Raw genomic sequence first — 23,937 nt, forward strand, 5'->3', positions numbered from 1 at the left:
AAAAAGCACTTTCATTGTAGTTTTACTCATTTCCATCCACCCCAGGCAATTATCGACTGTAGCATGGAACAAAATAAGCTAAGTGAGTTAATCAAAACCACTTTTATATCTGTTACTAATTGTAAAAATTAATACGGCACACACCATCCTAAAGAAATCCTTTACAAAGATAGGATTTCTTTTCACCCTATAAGCGACCTATCCTTAAGCACAGGGAAGATGATTTAATGATCGACTGAATAAACTATCATCAAAACCAACAAGGAAATAACGAAAACTCTAACGGGAAGCTGAAAAGGCTGCTCTGTGTCTCAGCCTCATTTTGATCCTAGAAATCGCTTGAACCTTCGCTCTGAAGGTGCCTCCCCCTCCCCCACTGTGGGTATGACCGTGAGAATGACCTCCATGGCGTTCTCGAAACTCGGCTTCTAATCTGTAGTAGCATCCAGCATCTGGTCCAATGGCTGTTTCCCGTCGGCGGTCAGGTTTCCCTTTGTGTCCTTTGTGATGCCCAGTCTCTGGGGCAGTGAGAGTAAGCCACGAGGTCAAGTCGCGCAGAAGTCGTCCTTCTCGGTCCCTCTGAGCATCTTGGTTATGGCGCGTTGATCGGCCAGCATCCCATCTCCAGCTTGGCTCAGCCATCACCCTGTTTTCAATTATTCATTAAAATTTAAGAAAACGCAGATCGCAAGTAATGAGAAATATAATAAGACTTTTTTCATTCAGTACTGTGGTGATTTTATGCTCACGAAATTCAGACTCACTCGCAGGCCAGAGTCCTCCGAGCCCGATTTGCCCGTTTCATCAAATTTGCTCGCATTCTTGAGGTGAGACCTGGGCGGCCGCCCCCCTCCTCTTCGTCTGATGAACTTTCACTACTTGTTCCCGTACCAATTGCACTTACAGTAGCAGCCGCAGTTGTTGTAGTTGTGCTGGTTTCATTTGCCCCTTGACGATTATTTGGTAACCCATCTCGTTCTCCTGGGGAAATCGTTGTTGCACAAATAACATGAGTCTTGGAATGGGCTGCGTGAAAGAGCCTGGTTCTGTTGTAATCGGCAAATGTTCAGTTATTTCACAAACACCAAATGAATTATTACCGTAATGACCCTAAGATTTAGGTCAGTAATACAGTGATATGACATATGAAAGAATGACTGCAAATAAACATTCCTCTTGACATAATAAGTGAAAATATTTTAAGGAAATCTCACCATATAAAAAGTGCGCTTGCCATGATCGATCAAGAAGGCTTCTCTCTCCCTTGCTTGGTGGAACGAGAGGTACTCCAGACCACAAGACATTCTGTAGAATTAATTGATAATGATTACATGTTAAACTACACCAGAGTTGCTATTCCTTTAAGTGCTGAGTTCTTAATGTGGATTGTAAACCATGTTATTTATTCGTACGGCATATTACCTAGGTGTCTCACGGATTTGACCATAAAAATGTATTTAACTCACAGATTCTCCTCTGAAGAGGTCCCCTCGTGCATGTATAAAGCAATTCCAGGGATTTTTTTTTAATGTCATGCATCCATAAAAGTTTTCAAGTGTGACCCTTTTGAACATTTCCTATAATTGTTGCCTAAATGTCCCCTAACGCATCAAAATTTAGACTTACCACATTGAATTTTATAATCGATACTGGAGAAAGTGCCAGGGGAAAGATAGGAGCTACCAATGTGTGGGAAGGTGTATGTTCACGGTGGAGAGCCTGTTTGTTGTTTCCACTCGTTTTTCAGTTCTTCATTCCCCTACTGGAACTGCTTCAAGGCCCAGTTAAAAACTGTTCTAAATTATCTAATTGTTCTTTAATTCCCCAACTTATCAAATCCAATTACTATAAGCTTAAGTAAAGAGACGTGTGCTATTTCAAACTGAATCATTTCCTAAGAGACATTTATTGGTTTTACAATCGGTGAGGTATCATAACGGCTTGTCGTTTCAGTCAAAACATCTGACTCCTTTACTGAAAATTCACATATAGTATACCTGTGTTGGAAGGTTTAGGAGAGCAAGAGTAACCAGAGACGGGCACTATTTTATAAAGAAGTAATAACATACTTGTGGTATAAAATTAAGTTGCAGTTTGAACATAAAATCCTTTAGGGAGGGACTCTATGTTGTGAAGTTAACAAACAGGTACATTTGATGATTTTATTTGTACCCTTTTCTAAGAACCTATGCAATAACCAATACTAAGCAGGGGACACAAAGTTAATGGCATTACCATATTAAGATTACAGTTCTGATTCTGTCAATAAATAGAAGGGATTGAAAACCCAAAATATATACCAACATGGCATCACTACAAATTGCAAATACAGACCTTTTGTTCAACGTCCATCGTCCGAGGGGGATCAACACAAACAAGTATTTGGAATGTGAGGAGGTCATCATAGATCAGTGGAATAGGCCCCCATGTTTCTTCTTCACTCTGGGTTAGCTGTACTGTGTGGTCAGTTACCTGGCATCCCTGAGAGTGAGCAACGATACGATTAAAAAAAGAGTAACTTCTTAGATAAACGTCTACTAAGGCTGGAACTCCCAACCATTTTTCAGTATTAAGCTTTTCGAAACTATCAGTAGTAGATCGGTTGCAGAGAGGAAATATGAAATATGGATCTTACATTCCTAACTGGCAGAGGTGAGAATCTGAGGGCTCTGGCTCCACAACACGGAAAAGAGTCTGTGGACAGCAAGACATCCAAATCACAAGAAGAGGAAGCATCCAGGCGATGGTGGCGGCACAGTTTCAGCTCACTGGCAGGGAAGACTGACCCGCACGTTGAACATGGCAAGAAGTGGACCTTGGATGGTTAGGTGGAAAAAAGGTAGATAAGTGATCAGGATATTGAAATCAAGTCCCCTGCTTCTAATACAAAGTAATTTTTGAAGTCAGAATAGGGATATTGATTATAAAACTGCTAGGTGCTTACTTGTCCCCACAGCCTCCAGTAAACAAGTCGCCAAGTTTTGAGGTCTGTCTTCAGTTGTCGGACATGTTCTGTTAAACTCCAGGTGCTATCTCTGAGGAAAGAGAAATGAACTTTCATGTAAATAGATAAATACATACATATATACACATAATCACACACACACACACATATATATATATATAATCCATTGAGCAAAAATTACATTAAAAATCTTAATATACCTTATATGACATTTTAGGCTTATTCTCTCGTTATTAAAGAATTTGTCGTAAATGACATGGTTCGCAGAGATCTAAAAACTTAGTATTTTTCAAGTTGAATCTAACTGACACGAGATTGCAAAGGGAAGGACTTTTCAATTCTCTTCACGTCACCTAGAATGTGTATAGAAGACCTGGCCAGTGGTGGTGACGATAGTATTGGAAGGAACGCAGGTTATGAATCTTTCAACTGCTCTGCTCACCAGTTGCCCACAATCAGTGCATCTGCAGAGATTATGAGAATGTATATAGACAGTAATAGAAGAGAGTATATGCTCAAACCTACGTAATGCGTCACTGTTTGAAAAATGAACAACACAAGTTTCGCAGCGAAATGCTGGGCTATATTTTAAATTTACTCTTTTGTTTAACAATAAACGCTATTGTCCTGGGTGACAAACCTATCCACAGAGATGAAGAATTGATTATTATATTGTTGGAAATTCAGTTGGGTCTTTTGAAGCTCATCATCAAGCATCAGTCATGTCACGGAAAGGGAAGAATACTTTTGAATAGAAGCTTCTAAGAAATGGGGTTGCCAAGAGATACACACAAGTGCAGCTGGAACACGAGAGAGAGAGAGAGAGAGAGAGAGAGAGAGAGAGAGAGAGAGAGAGAGAGAGAGGAGGCTTTAAGTTTAACGTATAAAACTGACTCCGTAATTACCATTTATCTGCAAACATACAACACAGTTTTAAAAGACAACGGAAAGATGAAAGGTACTTTAAAAAAGACGTTAGAGTGCAAATAACCTTCAAAATTACTAAACTGAACTTCTACGTAAGCAGGTATTATTATGTACATAGTCACCAGGTATTACCACGTACATATCTTGCACAGAATCTTCAGAAAACCTTACCTATACAGAGTGGAGGCTGTTTTAAAGATACCCCTGAGGGGAGCTGGAGTATTGTCACAAAGCGTCTGCAGGAACCTTGCGTAGAGTTTATTCTGGATTCGATCTCTTCGGTCGCGCAGATTCTCGAGCTCCCAGTGAGTGAATAAGCGAGAGAGTCTAAGGTTGTTTTCGTGCGTTCCAGAAGGGTACAAGTTAGGAGGAAGAAGACGAAGACCAGAATAAGAATTCTGACAATGGATGTTTTTCAGATATTGAAATGTGCCATTTCCGTAGTGATTTCATTACCAGCTTAAAGTTCTAAAATCAGATTACGGCATGATTCTAGAAAGAATAAAATGAAGTAAAATGTCTATATAACTGCCCTATAATTAAAAGATATTGTATGTCATATAGCACAACCATATTTGAAAAGCTACGAGACAGATCTAATCATTTGTGAAAGAAGTGAACATTCACCTAATCAAATACTCCTCACCTGGTAAGTATAGTGTCAGATAAGCAATTGAGGTTAACCTGAGCCTCGAGGATGAGGTTGATGTTGTCGTGAACATACTGCAGGACCTCCTCCACCAGAGGTGTCATCTTCAGGAAGTCGGCTGATATCAAAATAGACACAGCAGTCTTGGGTTCTGGTAAATTAGAAGGCCAAGAAAGTCTGCTTAAGTTATACGAATACCAACAGTAAAGTTTTGGTCGAGGATATATATCAAAGGTGGAACAGAATATGCAATTTAGGCCAAAGGCCAAGCGCTAGGACCTACGAGGTCATACAGCGCTGAAAGGGAAACTGGGAGTAAAAAGGTTGTAAAGGTGTAACAGGAGGAAAAGCTAATAGTTGCACTGTGAAACAATTGTTAGGAGAGGGTGGAAAGTAAGATGCAAATAAGAGAATGTGAGCGGAGGTACAGTTAAAGGAATGAAAGCGGTTGCAGCTTAGGGGCCGAAGGGATACTGCAAAGAACCTTAGGTGGCGACATCACCCCCTACAGGGATATATCAGCAGTGCTAATTAATATATATTTACGCGTAAATTTCAAAAGTGGGAATAATATCCACAAGAGCCTCAAATATTGACAGATCAGCAGGTGTATTTTTCTCTTCATACCGGTAACAGAAAATTTGGTAATAATTTTACCCAGTGTTGGTGGATGATGATCTTCTGTCAAGCCTTTCTTGACCCATCTCAAAAGCCATTCAAAGATGCTGACGTCACAGTGAACGGAAATATCCACATCTTCCAGGCGCTGACCTAGAAGTATGTAAGTTTCCTCGTCGTACTAAAAATCTTGTTTAAACGTTAATGTCTCTTTCTAGAATCTAGTTCTGTTTATTCAATAGTAATGATCACCGAAATAGACTTATTTAAGGTGCCATTTGCATCGTTAGATTAGTTATAGGAACACCGTAACTCAACTAACATCAAAGAGGCTGCAAAGATTAGGTTCAGAACTTCAGAGAATCTTAGCCCTTTTTCGTGATACCTCACGATTTGTGTCATCCTGTACCTGGGACGGCTACTTACCAGCAGTGACATCGGCAAAATAGCCAATGTGGTGAATAAGGAGGTCTCTGGGGCACGTGAAGTCTTGACGTAAACCTCTAGCTTCATCACACACGTGAATGATAATTCCAGGGCTGCAAGAAAAAAATATTTGAACGATACCTGTAAAATCAGCAACTTCCTTCAAGTCTACGAAGACTTCATGAAAGAAACTTTCATAAAACTCACATAGAATTTTGTTAATTTTAAGAATTTCCGATTCCCACGGTTATGAAAATATTGGCAAATCATTTTTGGTACTAACGAGTTATAGGTAACCTCATATGGGTTTCAGTCATTCCAACAGCTTGGGATCTTACAAATTTCGTGAGACCTGGTTTAGGATAACAGGTATCAGGAAGAAGAGCATCAACTTAAGATAGTTTAGTCATAAGGGTCTTAGGAAGTAGCTATGGTTAATAGCTTCCTAGCATTATCCAATTGAGATTGCAATAGGTCCAAAAATGGTGGATTTTAAATCAAAGCAAGCTCATGTATTGGCTTAAGGTCAGCTTAGTCGAGCGGCATTTGAAGGAGTTACAGAGCTTTTCTAATACGTCATAACTCATGCTAACTTCTTGTATGAGTAAAAAATACTCTGGCAAACCTATGCACTTGCCTTTTGTCGGGCATACCCCTTATAGGGAGGGAAACAGGTGGTGTTGGCCGAACATCTTCTTTATTAGGCCGAGGAAGGGTTGCAGAGGGCATGTAAGATGATGGCAGGGTATTGTTGTGATTGGCGGATGAGGACAGAGAAGAACTATTTGCCGTTGTGACACTGGAGGAACTTTGGATTACAGCTGTATTATTGCTGGGGCTGGCAGGGGCGGAAGGGGGTGTATGCTGACTGACGGAGGAAATCGTAGGTGGCGCTGGTGTTGGCGTCGGCGACCTCTTTGGAACTTCCTTTGTTAAAACGTCCCTGGTGGGTGACCTTTAGGAGGAAGAAAGGATAAGTACATTTTATTACTCAAGTCTAACTGAGAATGGGTCCTTTTTTGCTTCGAAAAGTGTGTTCCTTACTTTTTCAGGTCTGAAACTAGTTTGATCTGATCTGAAATGTTATACGTGTAAATACACTCAAATTCATTTAGACTGAGAAACCATCACTTATTAGAAACGCTATTCTTGAATGATTTCAGTGGGCAAAGATGCATTCATAAATCACTGTTCATACTGCAATCAAACCTAATCTGTTTAGAGTATATAAAAAATCTAATTCAAAACCAGCCCATTTGAGTCTTCTCTGGAATTCCTAATAAGTACATTAATCATTCTGTCTAAACCCTGACAAATTCCTGACTTTTCAAATGAGCAATGACTCTTTCAAGCCTTTAAAGAGTTATGTCGTCACAACTATACTAAAATTATAGCAGCACTGAATCATAAAATGCAGGAAACCATAACGGTGCCTACTTTGGAATGCCAGATGATGACACAACAGAGCTTTTGGTTGAATTAGGGCCTTTGTTTGTAGGTGTTGGAGTTCGCGATCTCCCACCTCCTCCTGCTACAGCACCTGCACTTCCTCCAGCTAAGGTGTTCATGGTCGATCCTGATGTAATGGACTGAGATGGCGTGAGGGATGTGGTTAGGCCAATATTCAAGGACGAGACCATGTAGGGCAATATTGAATCCAGAAGACCATCCTGTTCATTAAAAAGAGAGTAAATCTGAAATGATGTTTAGAAGAACAGAGAAATTACACTGAAATAGTCTCCATTCAGAAAAAAGTTACAATATGCAACGAATAGTGATTCTTAAGCCTACCTGTAAAGCCATTTGTAAAAGAGCCAGAGTTTGTTCCTGTGCAGCTGCAGCAGGATTACCAAGCAATTTCGCCCAAGTCTGCGAGGCCGATGGAAGCAGAGCAGCTGCCGCTGCAGCAGCTGTGCTTGTCGAAGGTGTTCCCGAAGAAGGTGTTCTCCCACCATGAGAGTCAGAGTCTGAAGATCCCGTACCGTTTACAAGGTGGCCACCCGCTCGCACCTGGAAGTTTGGGAACTCGACCACTGAGTGGCATAAAACCTGAGGTAGTTCAAGGGTAAATCTATCCTGGGGATTGCGGGAATGGTCTATCCAACAAGTCACAGGGCATGCAAATTGCTGCTAATGAGTTGCTTGCAGCTTCTTCTACATTTGATGTGCTTAGCTTTTAATAACATGTTGTTTAACCCATTTTCCCAATTTGTATAAATGGTACTAGTCAATAAAACAGGTGTTTAAATTTTATACTTGAAACCCAAGACACTACTGCATGAACGTGTATAAAATTCAAGGAAGTGAAATGTAAGAATTCGAATAGTTTTAACAATTAAATTTAAATATAGTCATAGTGTTATGATATTCAAATGAAGAATAAAGGATGGAAACACTTCCAAAAGACTGAAATGTGATGTCTGGCTATTTTTTCTTTTTGTGTTATATGACTGACTGAATGAAAATTGGAGTACAGAGTATCTTCTTCTTTCTCTGCATCTTTTCCCACTTCTATGTGGGGTCGATGTTTCTGACAGCTTTCCTCCACCTGGCTCGGTCAAACACACTGTCCTCTGACAACTGTTTGTCTCTCAGATCTTCTCTAACTGCATCCATCCACCTTCCCCACTGGGGTGGACAAGCCATTCCAACTCGGTGCCGGTTCCAAGCCCGGATAAATGGGGAGGGTGGGCGTCAGGAAGGGCATCAGGCCATAAAATCCAGCCAAAACCAAATACGACAGTTGGAATACAGGGTATATCTCAGCTTATAACAGAGTTAGGTTCTATTGTCATATACTGTGAAAATACACATTTCCTGCATCTGTGTTACTATACTTTTTGTATATAAAGAGCCAAAGGAATTGTTACAATGGTTTTTATGCTTCTAGAGAAACATAAAATTAATAACACAGAGTTAATTATACAGGGAGTGAATAAGCAATGAAAATAAAAGGAAGGAAACAGTGAAATGGAAGTTAATAACTTACACGGAACAGCGATCTTCGCGAAAGATAATTGCAATGCTTCCAAACTATAAGCGAAAATATGACAATGTAGTTTCTAACGAACAAGCTAAAGAGGTCTGTACAAGATAATTTCCTGTAAGTACCGAGAGCTTTTGGGTAAAAAAAAAAAAAAAAAAAAAAAACGGAGAGCTAAGTCTACTTACTTAGGAGGTGCTAAAATTTAGAGACACCTGAATCTTTTGCAAGTGAATGAAACCACTCTAGTCATTCATAGGCCAAAGAACCATGTCATACTTATGTGGAGTAAGAATTACGTCACAATGAACCTTAGGTCTAGTATTGTTTACCTTCTCTGTGGTGGCTGCAGCCACGCGATGTAGCTGGGCGGCTGTGAAGAGGAAGTCGAGAACGTTGCCCATGGTGACTGTGCTCATGTTCATGGGCAAAGAGCAGCCGCTGGTGACACTCCCAGACGACTTCGGCCCATTCCCTGAAACCGCCCACGCCATGCCTATCCCATTCTTGAGGGTGCCTGATGTTGCTGAGCTGTTACTGAAAGTCGCGTTGCTTGTGGTTGTTGGTGTCCCGGGCGACGATGAAGAAGCGCCAGGGGAACTGGCGTTGTCGGCAACCATCTTTGTTCAGACGAGAACTCTGAAAGAAAGGGCGGTTATAGAGATACTTTTCTTCCATTTAATCTCCGCAAAGAATTGTCAATAAGGAATTCAGAAGCAGTTGTCTCAGGGACGTGGATGATGGAAAATAGTTCACCTTTTATTGCCTTAAGGAAAAAAGCGGTGAATGAAGGCCTTTCATATCATGTAATTTAGTAAATACAGTTGTCTAATGTACTGAGAAGCCTGGGAGCTGAGATGATGCTTCACTGAAACTATCAAGGGCAGTTGATAATCACCGGAGAATTTGCATTGGACTAATTTGAGAAATACACAAATGGAAGAGAAAGAGTAAACTTGCTTTAACTATGTATCGTCATAATCTTTGCAGATATTCTGCACCCCGTAGCGGGGTTAGCGGTATCAGAGCACCTCACGCAGTGCACTATAGGCATTACTTAAGGTTCTTTTCAGTGTCCCTTCGGCCCCTAGCTGCAACTCCTTTCATTCCTTTTACTGTACCTCCTTTTATATTCTATTTCTTATATCTTACCTTCCACCCACTCCTAACAATTGCTTCCTATTCTAAAATTCCCTTTCAGTGCTGGATGAGCTCATAGGTCCTAGCGCTTAACCTTTGGCCTAAATTTTATATTTCATTCCATTCCTGATATTCTGTACCACTGGTAAACATTAAAAAATCCTTTTAATAGAGATTTCATTCTCATGTAGAAATTATAAACGTCGAGAGAATTTGCATGCCATTAGGAAGAAGCGCTACAAAGAATTCAGAATTCCAAAAAGTTCTCTAACTAGATGCTCCTCCATAATATCTATACAAGTGATTTATTCAGAAATAGGCCTATGCTTTTCATCTCTGAGATTTCAAATAATGTTATCACTTACAGGTAAATGATCAAAGGTAAACTAAAATAAGTATTCAGGTAGATCGTCACGACAGATAATACGTTTTCATTACCTGACGAAAGAAAATAAATGTATCTAGCACTGCCATAAAAAAATCTCCACCTCTCTCCCTCTCCTAGGCAAACTCAGTGAAGGCCAGTATGGGGCTATTGCAAATATAGCGATTCTGGTTTTCTGACAAAGCTTTGCAGCAGTGCTGAAGAAGGCACTGTAGAATATGATATAGGTGACAAATGAAGAAGTCGTTCATAAATGCAAATGTAATGGAAGATCTTTGTCTACAAGGTCGGTCTTGGCGATCATTTATATATATATATATATATATATATATATATATATATATATATATATATATATATATATATATATCTAAAAGGGTAAGAAACTTGCAGATTTCTCAACTCTTCTCACCTTTAAAGAGCTTGATTCCACTTTGCAAATGATACATCCACCTGTACCTGTAACTGCTGTCCTCTGCCGTGATCATCAGTCAGCCAAGAAACTATGTAGTTGTTGCACTGGGAAACACTTCGTCAGGATTCATTGCGAATTCAGTTCTTATTCAACTGCGACGAGAAACTCTCATACTTATTTACAAACGTTGCCATGGTTACCATCTGGCTAAGCTGTTCTGTTTTCTATATTCGCAGTTTCCTATTCAAAGAAAACGCACACTGCTTTTATGCAGGACTTCAAACAATATATTTCATTGAACCCAGGTAACGATGTACGTTACAAGGAATAAATGAAATTTATCATCGGCCGGAATAGGCCAAACTGGATGTTGCTTACATCCCCAATCGGGAGATACCTACCCACACCTAATAAATCTTTATTAGAAACCTAAACAGGGTTGTTTATATGGCTACGTACTAATCAAACATAACGAGCCACAATCTCATTGGTGGGGAGCTTTAATCCAACGCCCCAGACCTTTAACTTTTGCTGAAAAGCTGGGCAGATTATCAGCTGTGAAAAAGCCATACCTAACCTTTGCCTACGCAACATAGCCTATGGTGTTCCATCCTACATTGCGGGGAGGACTTTAGCTCCATAGCTCCACAGTCATCATCCTTGAACTTTGCTAGTGTGTGTCAGAGGCAAGCCTATTTACAAGAACACATTCTAGGCCTCTTCTAGTATTTGTTCAAACCCATAAGAACATAGGTTGTATCATACCAAGTAAATCATACGGAGGACTGATTGAAGCCCTTCTGAAAATTCATTCGGCAGCGCTCTTAAGCCGTTATTAAACGGGCAACATTTCACGCAGCCAGCAGCGTTTCCGATAGCACATTTCCATGAGCTCATGAAATCTATTGCAAGGTACCAAATACAGTCAGATGTTCTGTCGAGCAACAGTGGAAGTACTATCAACAAGTTCACATGGCTTAACTTTGTATGAGCAAAACTAGGTTCTAAAATATTGTAATTCACACCTGCATTAATTCCAGTTAGGCCTATCTCTGGAAATGCCGCCGTCGGCTCCAGGGCTACATTAGTAGGTTGCATGGAGGTTTCTTAAGCAATTTTTTTTTTAAAGATGATGGATGTTATGGATACAGCAGGACTGGATCCCCTGTATTCTCTCTATTAAGTAAGTTTACGCTTCAGTTGTCCACTGCACTACACTGTTTTCTCCAGTAGACACAAACACATACCCCTGTCACCAAGTTCAAGCATCGACTGAATGTAAACAAATCTGAGGTTTGTTTACATTCAGTCGATGCTTGAAACCTCATACAATAGTCATCCCTTTATTATACGTTCTCCTTAGCAATTGTATCATTTCATCCAGCCAAGTCCACTTCGCCCGCATAATAGCCGCTTTACGAATATTTGTAAAATCCTGGAATAAGGCATATTAATCATCAATACTATTAAGAATAACGTTATTGTATGAGAAAGTTTGCTTGTAAGAAAAAGGTTGATAATAAGAGGTCTGGGGACATTTCGAGCCTCAGGGTACGAGGTACTATGAAAATTTAGGTGTCTATTTCAATAAAAGCTTTGGGAGTAAACTTTCGATTACTTAATTAAAATTCCATAGTTGGCAAATTCTTGTCTCTTGTTGACTGATTATGCCTATTAAAGCTGGCGGTTCGCAAGTGCGTTCTTTTAACTTCTTGATTTGTAAATATTTATATATCGTATAACAATTAATACTTGAAAATGAAATATGAGCACTGATTAGATAATTTTATGTGTTTTTAAAAGCATCCAGATTTTGTAAATACGAAATTAAAAACGTTCATATTTAGTGGGTACTGCGCCATTAAAAACCAAATTAGTGATACAACACATGCTAACATAAGTCTCCTTTGTTGCAGAGGCCTAAAATAAAACTGACAAAGCAAAAGAACAAAACCTAGTACAGGAAATAAAGGGTTATAATAAAGGAAATAAAAGGTTATAATAAAGGAAATAAACGGTTATATTAAAGGAAATAAAGCTTTGGATGTGGAAAAAGAATGGTGTGTCACAAATTCTGATGTGGAACGTACAAGTTACAGATTTAATATATTTGATAATGTGTTATGTTAAAAGGCAAACATATTACTTGTGTATACCATTGTATATCTTCATGCAAAACATCAAGTTTGGTAAATGTTAATAATTCCCTAATAAATAGGTCTACGGGACTAATCTGCATTCTGCTGCTAAATGCTTCGGAATACAAGAACCAACAACAGAACTTAGGATTTCCCCTCGTCTACAGCCAAAGAATGAAGAAACAAAGACCCAAAACTGTTAAGAAAAATCAAGAAATAAGATAAATGGAGAGGAATCGCGAGAGGAAGAGGAAGCAGTTAAGTCGTCACTCGTCATTTTCGTTTCATTAACCTACAAACCTCCTTTTAAAGCTCTCCGGATCCGTTGTTCAGTCACAGGGTAGTGCTTTTCAACGGCTCGTCTTGTTTCCTATCTCGTCAATAGTCCTCCACCTTGACTTTCATCTTAACTCTTTACTTCCTCCTGTCAGACTTCTTCTGCTGTTTTAGTTATTCTTTCGTGTATTTGGAAAAAGTGTCTTTGTCTTGAATTTTAATGAGTACAGAAGGTTAAATAATCAAAATGATTCCTCAGCATAAATCATCAATTCTTTCCTTAACATCGGTATTTTCAACCTCATTTCCCAATCTCTTCTTGGATTCTGCGTTTTCATTCCCTTTATCTACTGTTACGTCCTGCATCTGATGCCCCATGTTGCGCCCGTTTCTCCTTATTAGTCGTTTGTTTTCCACCTTTTCATTCCCTGTCTCCCAAGGTGTGGTTTCAACAGGTCTTCCCGATGACGCCCCGCCTTTCCCCGCCCCAAATCAGCTTTCTGACCTCATGACCTGCTGCTGCCGGAGCATTACTCTCATTCTCTTTCACTTCCCGACTTTTCTATTGGTTTTGTGTGGCAGATATCCATTGCGTCTTTTCTTTCCAATTGTTAAGCAAGCTAAAACTCAACTGTTTCTTGTTTTAAGTCCGAGTCTTCCGAGAAGATTGAAAGAGCTTATATATTTTATCTTTTAATACTCAGAGGAAGTCTAGGAAATCGTGGTTTTAGTCTGTTTACGCTCAGTCTTAATTCCACGTTGACAACCCAGAAGGGAAAACTGTAAGATGCCGCAGATACCAAGGCCATTAGACACCGTTGTGAATCAGTGAACGAAGTACGTGGTACTCACAGTGGCATGGTGAGTCGTCATTTGAAACTCCAGTGGTTTATGTGAATCGGTTGTCTTATCTGAGAAATTCTGGTGCGCGTGAATTCAAATGATATTACAGGGTTATGTTACCAGTGAGAAATTTTAACAGAAATTACGTTACCTGCAGATTTTTAGGTGTATGAAAAATATTTGAGAACATTTTACAGTGCTTAAAAGACGCCTATGGGTCAGTAAACATAGTGTTGAAATTAACTGAACTGAAAACACTTTCATATATATATAGACTGCATTCTGGACAGTTCCCGTACATTGTGACAAAATGAAAACGGAACAAAGAGCAATAATACTAATCCTGACACTATTACTGGCTCAGAATAGGCCATCAGTGGCACAGTTCGTGCCGGGATTCCTAGTGGAATCTGGCACTGACTTGCAAGAATGGCCAAGGAACCTCTCATCTTTGTTCCCGGAGAATCCCTCACCTGAAGAACAACAGGTGTGTCTGTGTGTAGTTTTGGGTATCTGTGTGTTTGTGGTTGTGTTTGTGCGCCTGTGTGTGTATGTGTGAGAATGAGTGTGTCCAGTGATAAGTTAAGTATACCTTAGTTTAACCAGACCACTGAACTGATTAACAGCTCTCCTAGAGGCTGGCCCGAGGGCTTAGACTTATTCTACGTGGCTAAGAACCAATTGGTTATCTAGCAACGGGACCTACAGCTTATTGTGGAATCCAAACCACATTATACTGAGAAATGAATTTCTATCACCAGAAATAAATTCCTCTAATTCTTCATTGGCCGGCTGGAGACTCGAACTCGGGCCTAGCAGAGTGCTACCGAGAACTCTACCGACTCGTCCAACGTGGAACTATATAAAGACAAACAACTATGATTATTCATTCCCCCTTTAGATATCTGGACATTTACAAAGGACATATTCACGTTTAAAATCTCCACAGTTCCATTGATAACTTGGCTATTTATCTGTAGATATTGGAAAAGCCATAGGAAGCACTTTACAGTAATTCAGCGACTGATTTCTTTGTAATGATAAGCTTGACTATCAACTTCAGTATATGGAGGAGGTTATGAAGGTAAAAAGATCATAAATCAAATGCTGAATAGCCCATAAGTGTTCAGATCATGATTCATTTCTTAAGGGAACATTGGAATCAAATCAGCTCAGACAATCAGACACTTAAAGTCGAATTTTATCCCAAAAAAGGAATAATTCAAGCTAAATCATATGCCCTCATTTAGTGAAATACTCTTCTGAGGAAAAATGGATATGTTTACCTCATTTTTTATTTGTTTAAGATCCCGAATACTAATTAACCAGCATTCAATTTCACAGAGTAGTTCTGCTTCTTCTCTCTGCAAACAGGATTACTACGCCAATGCAGTCGCTAGTTTAGTTGGCGCAGGGACAATCGCGGCGCCTCTCCCCGATCACAATCCCGTGGAGGACGCGCTGAAGGGGCAGGTGAAGCCCAACGACCTCCATTCCCCAGAATACCCAGGTCAAGAGGTTTTTCCAAACGGTACAGCAATCCCGAGAGAGGAAGCGGTTAACCTACACTCCAGTAAGTGGGGGATAAGACTAAATCTTTTTCCTCTTTTAAATGTTTATATCGTGGATTTTTTTTTTGGCGGGGGGGTGATTTGATGACTGGAATTTCACGTCTAACGTAGTCTCATGTTTTCTTGAAACATCAGGAAACTGAAAACGTGGAAATACCTAACTCTGTAAGATGCTTCGTGTATAAATACGTCAGCATTCAACTTTTAACATTACTCTCACAACAGTTAATTAGTAATAATAATAAGCAAAACTGATACACAAAACGAAACGGTTTCAGACAGAGAGCTTCTCTTCCAGAGCCCGGTGGGAAAGATGAATGCGGATTTGTGGCGTTTTCTGTGGCTCGCGCACACTACAAGCACAGGAAAGCAGGCACTGAAGGCGTCCAAGTTCTCTTCGATAAGGTAATGTGAGAATCAAGTATGGTGTTATCTTTCAATAGATGTGCTTTTTTTACCTACAGCTGTTTCGCAGTAAACGCTTGATCCGTACAACCTCTTCCTTGTCAAAGCCAACTTAATTGTTCTCCTACTGATATTGTTTTCTTGTTTACCCCTTTCAGTGAAATTCTGCCACACACCTTCACATGTATACTTTGTTATGTCATATTTCCATAATTTTTGCATTCACGTCTATCACTCTTTTTACTCCTCTCACCTACTCTTAGGAATCTTTTCCTCGTCCAGACGTATCTTACCCACATTTGTCAACCATTCAGTTACCCGACTATCACGATTCTGAAGTAGCTCACTTGTATTCACATCAACTCATTTGAACCCTTCATCTCTAAGTAAACTAGCCCCTTTTGCTTCAACAAGAAAGTAGTTATATAGATCAAAGTGTGTAGATGTAACAAAAGTTATCATTTAATAAAAGTATTCCCAAGGCATTTCATGAATTTATCGGTAGCGATTCTAAGAACTGATTAAGCAATGCTCTTCAGGAAACAAGGCAGCTTTTGCACGGTTTATGATCTTCCATCTTGGGTCCGACAGGTTCTAACCAGCGTAGGCCCCGGATTTAACCACACAGGAGGCTACTTCCGTTGTGAATGCCCAGGGTATTACTTGTTCTCGATTCATGGGGTTTCACCACTCCAAGGACGCGCCAGGTCAGCTACTGTTGCCTCAGTTCTCTTGTATGTTTTCTGTATTTCCCATTACCTTCTGTTACTTCTTTCGAATAAACGCTATATTCTTTGGAAGCTTGAATATAAAGTCAATGGCCCCTGTGGGCTTGTTCCATATGAATAAAGTTCATCTTCTGAATAATAATAATAATAATAATAATAATAATAATAATAATAATAATAATAATAATAATAATAATAATAATAATAATAATAATAATAATAATATGGATATTTGCACATACACACAGATCTCTCAAAGATAAATACCTGCGTCTAGGGTTCTTCTTATATATAAGTGCCTGTTCAGTTGAGAATGAATAATATTAGGACGGGAACTAAGAAGTGCCTGTGCACATTCTTCCAGATTTGGAAAGTGCCTCTTAACACCAGTTGTTAATAAATGCCTATAATTTAAAACTAATTTTGTCAAGGGTTAAAAAAAGGTTTTGTTGGTCTATATCAGGGGTTTTCAACCTTTTTCTTCCCACGTACCCTTTTGGGTATTTTTAATGTCAATAATGTACCCCTTCACTTTGTATAAAGTAGAAAACAAAACAACAGCATAAAAACATTCCATTGTGTATATTTGCAAGTATTGTACTGAAGGGAAGTAAGTACACAACTCTCCTGACATAACCAACAATATTGTAAACACAAAGAATTCCATAAAAAATAAAGAAAATTGTTTATAATTATTTACCTGTGGGTATGCAGTCAGTGGCCGGCCAGGCCCCTAACCCTAACGACCCGTGGGGAGAGCGTACCCCCTAACTGACCCTTGGCGTACCCCAGGTTGAAAACCCCTGGTCTATATGAATACTAGAGAGAGAGAAAGATATTGCAGTTAGTTATAGTGCCACCCCCCTCCTCAAGAAAAGGGCAGAAATGGAGAAAAAAAATTATAAAATGATCTTTTAAAGGGAATCTTTCGAGAGAGCAATACGGATTCTAAAGATGGTCCTTAAATTTTTTAAATATAAAAGAGAAGCGGTGCGAAAAACATAATGGTAGATCAATGATTAGTTCACAGGCGGAAGACGTGAGTAAACACGAAACCGGTCTAGAGTCTAGAGTCTAGACCAATGTGGAAGAAAACCTCCACTACTTTGCAACCAATTCATGTACACAAAGAGAGCCCATCAACAGCACATCTCACTTACCCTTTCGCTTCTGTTCTTCATGCACTCACAATCTTCCTGTATACAGAGACACTTTTCCGTGCCGTTAACTTGGTCTTCCTTTCCACCTCTCTACGCAATTTTCAGTTGTAGTCCCTTTTTAACTAGCAAGGCTTCTAATTGCTTCAAAACACGATGAAGTTTTACCTTATCTCTTTAGTATCCTTGTTCGTCGACCTTTTAATGATTTAGTCTCTTTTTCATTTTAGTTTCACGCAAAACCATTACAGTTCACTTCCATAAAGGAGATTTGCACTAATGATAATCCCTCGAAACACTGATAATAAACTCTCAAGGTCCACGAACACCATATGTAATTTGTCATGTTTGTGACAAGTAAATTGCCCCAAACTCGTCATGCAGCTGGACACATTTAGGGCTTAAACTTTTAATCTGAATGGAATACCACCCACTGAAAATGACTAAGCTTAATTTCAAGGATATCTTTAAGACATATAAGTCAATTATTGTCTTATATCATCAGTTAAGCAAATGTGATGAAGATAGAATAACAGCTGCTTGAGCAATAAATTCTGTTATTCCCTGGTAACTGATTCTGCAAACTTGCTCATATAAGCCAAACTAAGATGCCAATTTTATATTCAGGCGCTGATATAAACATTGTCTGTCAACGAAACTATCCGTCTACTGAGACGGGAGATGGGGAAGGAACAGACAGACATCAGTAGGTGGTTCTGTTCAACTTTGTCATCTTCTTCTTCTTCTTCTTCTTCTTCTTCTTCTTCTTCTTCTTCTTCTTCTTCTTCTTCTTCTATATGATTTCACGTTCTTTTTTCCTTGTCAGTTTTGTCTTGCAGTTTTCTACAAAGTATATTCAGTCCCTGGTACTTGCCGAAAAAACTTAGTCTCATACTTGAAGGTTATCTTGAGAAATTTCCGAGGCTCAGGTTTGTAGCTGAGAAGAGGATAACTCATTTACACAAGAGTAATTCTGGAAACTTTTCCTGCGACTATGGATAACATAATTAGGTTGCTTAGTTAGCACGCGTCTCTCTCTCTCCCCTCTCTGTTTGCATTGATCTACAACACATACACATACGCGAATAAGCTCTCAAGATAATTATCGTTTTTGTCCGCTTTAAACATTGTCCTTATCTGAGCAAATAAATTAATGCACAATACAGCATAATTGTTACAACTTTTGTGTATTTTCCACAATTCTGGTTAATTCGGAAGGGTTTTAACCTTTAAATTGTGAAGAAAAATATATAAGGCTGACATATTCACAGACTATTAGTTTGTATTTTTTAAAGAAAATGCTTTTATTTATATTTTTTTTTCTTCATTATGAGAACAGATATGCATATTTACCATGATCCATAAAATAGAAGATATTGTTATAGTTATAATACTTTCTAAAGATATCTCTCAATATCCATGAGAGAAAGTAGATTAATAAACAATCTTCATGTAGCAAACGAGAGTCGGGACAATAGTTCAGTTGAGGCCGTTATTGTATCCCATAGACCTACTCTGCTATTTTATCCCGTACAGAGAACAGTTTAGTTGACGTCACCATTGTATTCCATAGGCCTACTCTGCCCTTCTTTCCCATGCGGAGAATATTGTAGCTGACGTCATCATTGTGTCTCATAGGCCTAGTATACTCTTCTTTTTTTTACGCGTACAGAGAATAGTGTAGTTGACGTCATCATTGCATATCATAGGCCTAGTACGCTCTTCTTTCTTTCTCGTACAGAGAATAGTATAGTTGACGCCATCATTGTATTCCATAGGCCCGTTATGCTCTTCTTTCTTTTTCTTACAGAGAATAGTCTAATTGACGTCCTCATTGTTTCTCATCGGTCTACTCTGCTCTTCTTTCTTTACTGTACAGAGATGCATATTGTATCCCATACGGCTAGTATGCTCTCCTTTCTTTCTAGTACACTGTATTCCATAGGCCCGTTATGCTCTTCTTCCTTTCCCGTACAGAGAATAGTATGGTTGACGTCATCATCGTATCCCATAGGCCTAGTTTGCTCTACTTTCTTTCCCGTACAGACTGGACCTCATGCGCAATCGGCAACGAGTGACATCATCGGAGGCCCAATACTACGGCTTTGGTTCGGCGGCAAACACCGCCATCATTTACGTCTACAGGAACGACATCGTGTACGTGTACCTGGCGGAGGGGCTGCTGTATGAGAACGACGCTCGCTTCAGGGGTTACGCTTCCTTTACCGGTTATAAGATCGGCTAAAAGAGATAAGAGGACGTTAAAGAGACAGGGGTCAGAGAGAAGAGGGAGGATGGTTTGCTCTTGGGATTTTGGGTGAGGCGAGGCGGAGGATTTCAGTAAAAAAGAAATAAAAAGATTGCAGCATATATGAAGGCACGTCGATAGACTTCACAGAATGAGAAGGGAGGGAGATAGAACTTTAAGCTTGTCTGTAAAAGTTATTAAATTGAAAATAAAATGTAAGCCGAGAGAAATAATCGCAGAAACATTAGTACCGCATCAGTAATTTCACTATTATTTTGGTCTCTTATAAATTGACTTTAAGTCTTAGTCGGACAAAATGTTGAAAAGAGGTCAAGCTTCTGATCGTCTTCCGAGACTTTATCAGTCTTTGCAAGACTGAAGGAATTCCTGGCTCAGTTGCTCCTGTGCGGGTGCAAATAGGCATTCATATTTCAGCTAACAGCTGTAATCATCTGTCTGTCTCGTATGATCGTCATCATGTATTAGTCACGCTGTGACTGTGCATGATATTATTTGTATGTGGTTGTTTAAACACAAGGAGGTCAAATACCATTTGGATTTTACGTGTTCCAGAGCAAAATATCTATAATATCTATCTATCTGGAGAGAGTGATGAATGATGTGTAACGATCTAACCTAGACATGTAAAGAAGGTTCTATAATAAAAAAAAAATTTACGAGACAGATTAAAAAGAGACAAGGAGAGAGAGAAAAGAGGAAAACTCAAAGCTACAGAAGAATCTGACGAATACTCGTTTAGTAATCATAAAGACCCCATCAAAGGCTTCCCCTGAGGCAAATTACCCTTCCGGTGACGAATGCTTTGGAAAAAAGAGGAACTTAAGACGTTATTAGAGCTAAGGAAAATCTTATATTGTTCAACAAAGGAGGTTGTAAATCGGCGTCGGAACTCATTCATATGAAAGCTACGTCGACGAAGTGCGCTTGTACGCGCGCATTTGCACACTTCCCTAAAGGTGAGTATTAGGTTTAATCATACACAAAATATCTCGGGGTGACACAAAGCGCGCGTCTGATTACGCGCATATTTATGTCAGTTTTCGTTATTGTGTATTATTTACCGACACACTAAAAAAACTGACAAAAACCGGCAGAAGAGTGTGAAAGGTTGTCTCCTCTGGAGATTTATCACTGAATTTTGATGTGGTTTGAAATAAATAATATATATATATGTATGTATGTACAACACACATACACACACATATATATATATATATATATATATATATATATATATATATATATATATATATATATATATATATATATATATATATATATATATATATATATATATATATATACACACACACACACACATACATATATATATATATATATATATATATATATATATATATATATATATATATATATATATATATACATACATACATAATGCTAACACTGGTCAACCTGAAGAGTACTTATGGTTGCCCAGATTTGTTCCTATGCGGAATAGTATTGCCTCTTTTGAAATGTAGGCCTACTAGTAAAATGTTCACGTAAGCTACGTGAATACAAAATTTTATATAAAAATATGTTTCTAACTATATTGGAAAATCCACAATGAAGCCAGAATATATATGCATTGTTACCATTTCAGAAGCGAAGTATCCATGTCTGAATGTTTAGCCAGGGAAGCGTAAAGAGAACATTTCTGTTAACAATGAAGTGTGTTTGATAAAGGAAATACAACCACCTTTTTTATTTACTGTTATTTTTCTTTACAATTAATTCCGTTGGGCCTTTGATTCTCACTTCATACTTTCTTTTCTTATTCGTAATTCTGTATTGTTGTAATTTTTGTGGGTCGATTTTCTTTTTTTCCCTCTCCTTTCGTTTTCTCTCAAGACTAATCGCCATTCAATGATTATTGTAGAAATAATAATTTCCAGTTTCATTTTCCAGTCCTCCCCGAATCTTTATTTCTTTCAAGTGGCATCAGCACTTTCTGCAGGCCTAGTATCACCCAAATTATGAATGAAATAACAACGAAAATGTCAGAGAACCACTTCTAACCGAGAATATCGGACTCCAAGAGACACAAAGCCCGAGGAGTAGTAATATGGAGGACGAGAAGGGGTTGGGGGAAGGCGTGTGAAGTTGACCAGGACAATCCCTTCAGTGGCCAATCAGAGAAACATGACATATCGAAACACGGTTGTGTTTATTCAATCATCGGCCTCGTATCCAGCGCCGAATCTAAGAGGAGGAAATGTGGGAGGATGTCCAGGAAGTCTGCTTTCTAGGTTTGCGAAGGTGAACAAGCGAGGAAATAAGAGAAGGGGGAGATGAAGAAGAAGAGGAGGAGACGGGTAACGATTGGGAAAACAGGGAGCACCGGTAATTAGCTCCGGGAGAAAGTTAAGAAACACTTTCGGTTGAGGAGAAAATATTTGCTTATCTCAGTGTCGGGGGGAAATAGTTCTTCGAAACTCTTTGATGGGTGAGGTTTCGTGTTATCCGAGAAGATCGTTGTTGCCAACCTCACTGTTCCTCGTGAAATACCTTTGAAGTTTCACAGTAAACATCTTGTATGATATTTGATGATTAAGTCGTGCATATACGTGTTCTTGCTAGAATGAAATGAGTGTAAAGGTAAAGGCGGGGGCTAATTTAATTAATTCCTGTATGTAGTACTACATTGCTCCTCCTGATATTTAAAATCTCATCCTTGATCCTTTCAAACTTCTAAGCAGCTTATGTGTCTTTTTTTGCATGTTGAAAATTACTAAGCAGCCAAGTACTGTTACGGGCTTCATAAAGTATATTGATTTTTGTCCACAAAAGGCCAAAATACTTTATATGGTGAATAGATAATACTTCAGCAGGAAGGTTCCATAAATCGAATTATGTTACGTGGCAATAATGCAGTAGTTTTAACGGTTTTTATGCTGAAGAGAAAAATTGTTCTTCAGTTAAATGGGAACTATTTTCAGGAAATAAAAACTCTGCAAAATTGTAATTAAAAAATTTTTGTGCAGGGCAGTGCACATTAACCACATTTCATTTCGATAAGTTAAGTATATCGTAGTTTAACCAGACCACTGAGCTGATTAACAGCTCTCCTAGGGCTGGCCAGAAGGATCAGATTTATTTTACGTGGCTAAGAACCAACTGGTTACTTAGCAACGGGACATACAGCTTATTGTGGAATCCGAACCACATTATGACGAGAAATGAATTTCTATCACTAGAAATGTTCTTCATTGGCTGGTCGGAGAGTCGAACGCTGGGCCAACAGCGTGCTAGCCAAGAGCTCTACCCACCCCATCCAATGAAGAACTAAACAGATGGTTTCTTGATAATTATATTTTTAGAAACTGAGAGGCAAGACCTGTCCAGCCTTTTGCAATATTTAACCCTAAGACATGGAAGTGACATTACAGAGTCTTGTACAAATATTCCTATCCACGTGAACAGATTTAATATATGGTTCTGACGGGCAGCTTCTACTAAATCCCAGTCAAAAAGTGTGCATCTGGGAGAAATAACTGAAGATCAAGACTATACAAAAAAAATTAAGTATACCTTAGTTTTACAAGACCACTGAGCTGATTAACAGCTCTCTAAAGTAGACTTATTTTACGTGGCTAAGAACCAATTGGTTACAAACGGGACCTACAGCTTATTGTGGAATCACATTATAGCGAGAAACAATTTCTATCACCAGAAATAAATTTCTCTAACTCTTCATCAGCCGGCGGGGAGAATAAAAGTAAGTAGCAAGGTACAAGTCAACATTTTAAGATAGGGGAGAACATAAAAATAAAGCAGAAAGATGCAAAAAAAAAAACAAAAAACAATAAGACACGTAAATTATTTACAAAGAATTGATATCGTACAGAAATATATACAGTATATGAAATAAAATAAAGGGCTATGCATTTTATGTGAAAATGATTATACAAATGGAAAAAATGAAAGAACCAAGTATGTCCAAACAAAATTACCATGGAAATAAAATAGGAGAATTTTTATAATGGAACACATCATTACAGGTGACACAACTGGATCATCAGAACAACGGAAAATGGAT

General features: G+C 38.8%; 2 protein-coding genes across 6 annotated transcripts; one reads left to right on the plus strand and one right to left on the minus strand.

The window, feature by feature from the left end:
* Positions 1-5: 5 nt before the first annotated feature.
* Positions 6-18,587, minus strand: LOC136849224 (SANT and BTB domain regulator of class switch recombination). 5 transcript variants are annotated; one of them, XM_067122433.1, is made up of 16 exons: positions 17,630-18,587; positions 8,901-9,207; positions 7,377-7,595; positions 7,023-7,255; positions 6,223-6,540; positions 5,586-5,698; positions 5,199-5,312; positions 4,539-4,692; positions 4,064-4,219; positions 3,319-3,429; positions 2,945-3,035; positions 2,636-2,815; positions 2,335-2,481; positions 1,215-1,305; positions 765-981; positions 6-646 (listed from the first exon to the last, which is right to left on the minus strand). In XM_067122433.1, exons 2-16 carry the CDS (start codon positions 9,186-9,188, stop codon positions 280-282), a joined length of 2,799 nt encoding a protein of 932 aa, XP_066978534.1. In that variant the 5' UTR covers positions 9,189-9,207; positions 17,630-18,587; the 3' UTR covers positions 6-279. The 5 variants fall into 5 exon arrangements, with proteins under 5 accessions (XP_066978534.1, XP_066978533.1, XP_066978535.1 ...); XM_067122432.1 differs by lacking the exon at positions 17,630-18,587 and adding an exon at positions 11,534-11,798; XM_067122434.1 differs by lacking the exon at positions 17,630-18,587 and adding an exon at positions 10,506-10,610.
* LOC136849226 (complement C1q tumor necrosis factor-related protein 5-like) lies at positions 13,945-20,008 on the plus strand. Its single transcript, XM_067122438.1, has 5 exons — positions 13,945-14,252; positions 15,140-15,338; positions 15,635-15,741; positions 16,333-16,448; positions 19,673-20,008. The coding sequence occupies exons 1-5, from the start codon at positions 14,076-14,078 to the stop codon at positions 19,869-19,871; spliced, it is 798 nt and encodes a 265-aa protein (XP_066978539.1). The 5' UTR covers positions 13,945-14,075; the 3' UTR covers positions 19,872-20,008.
* Positions 20,009-23,937: the final 3,929 nt, after the last annotated feature.

The sequence above is a fragment of the Macrobrachium rosenbergii genome, chromosome 20 (genome assembly GCF_040412425.1).
Source record: "Macrobrachium rosenbergii isolate ZJJX-2024 chromosome 20, ASM4041242v1, whole genome shotgun sequence".
Lineage (NCBI taxonomy): Eukaryota > Metazoa > Arthropoda > Malacostraca > Decapoda > Palaemonidae > Macrobrachium > Macrobrachium rosenbergii.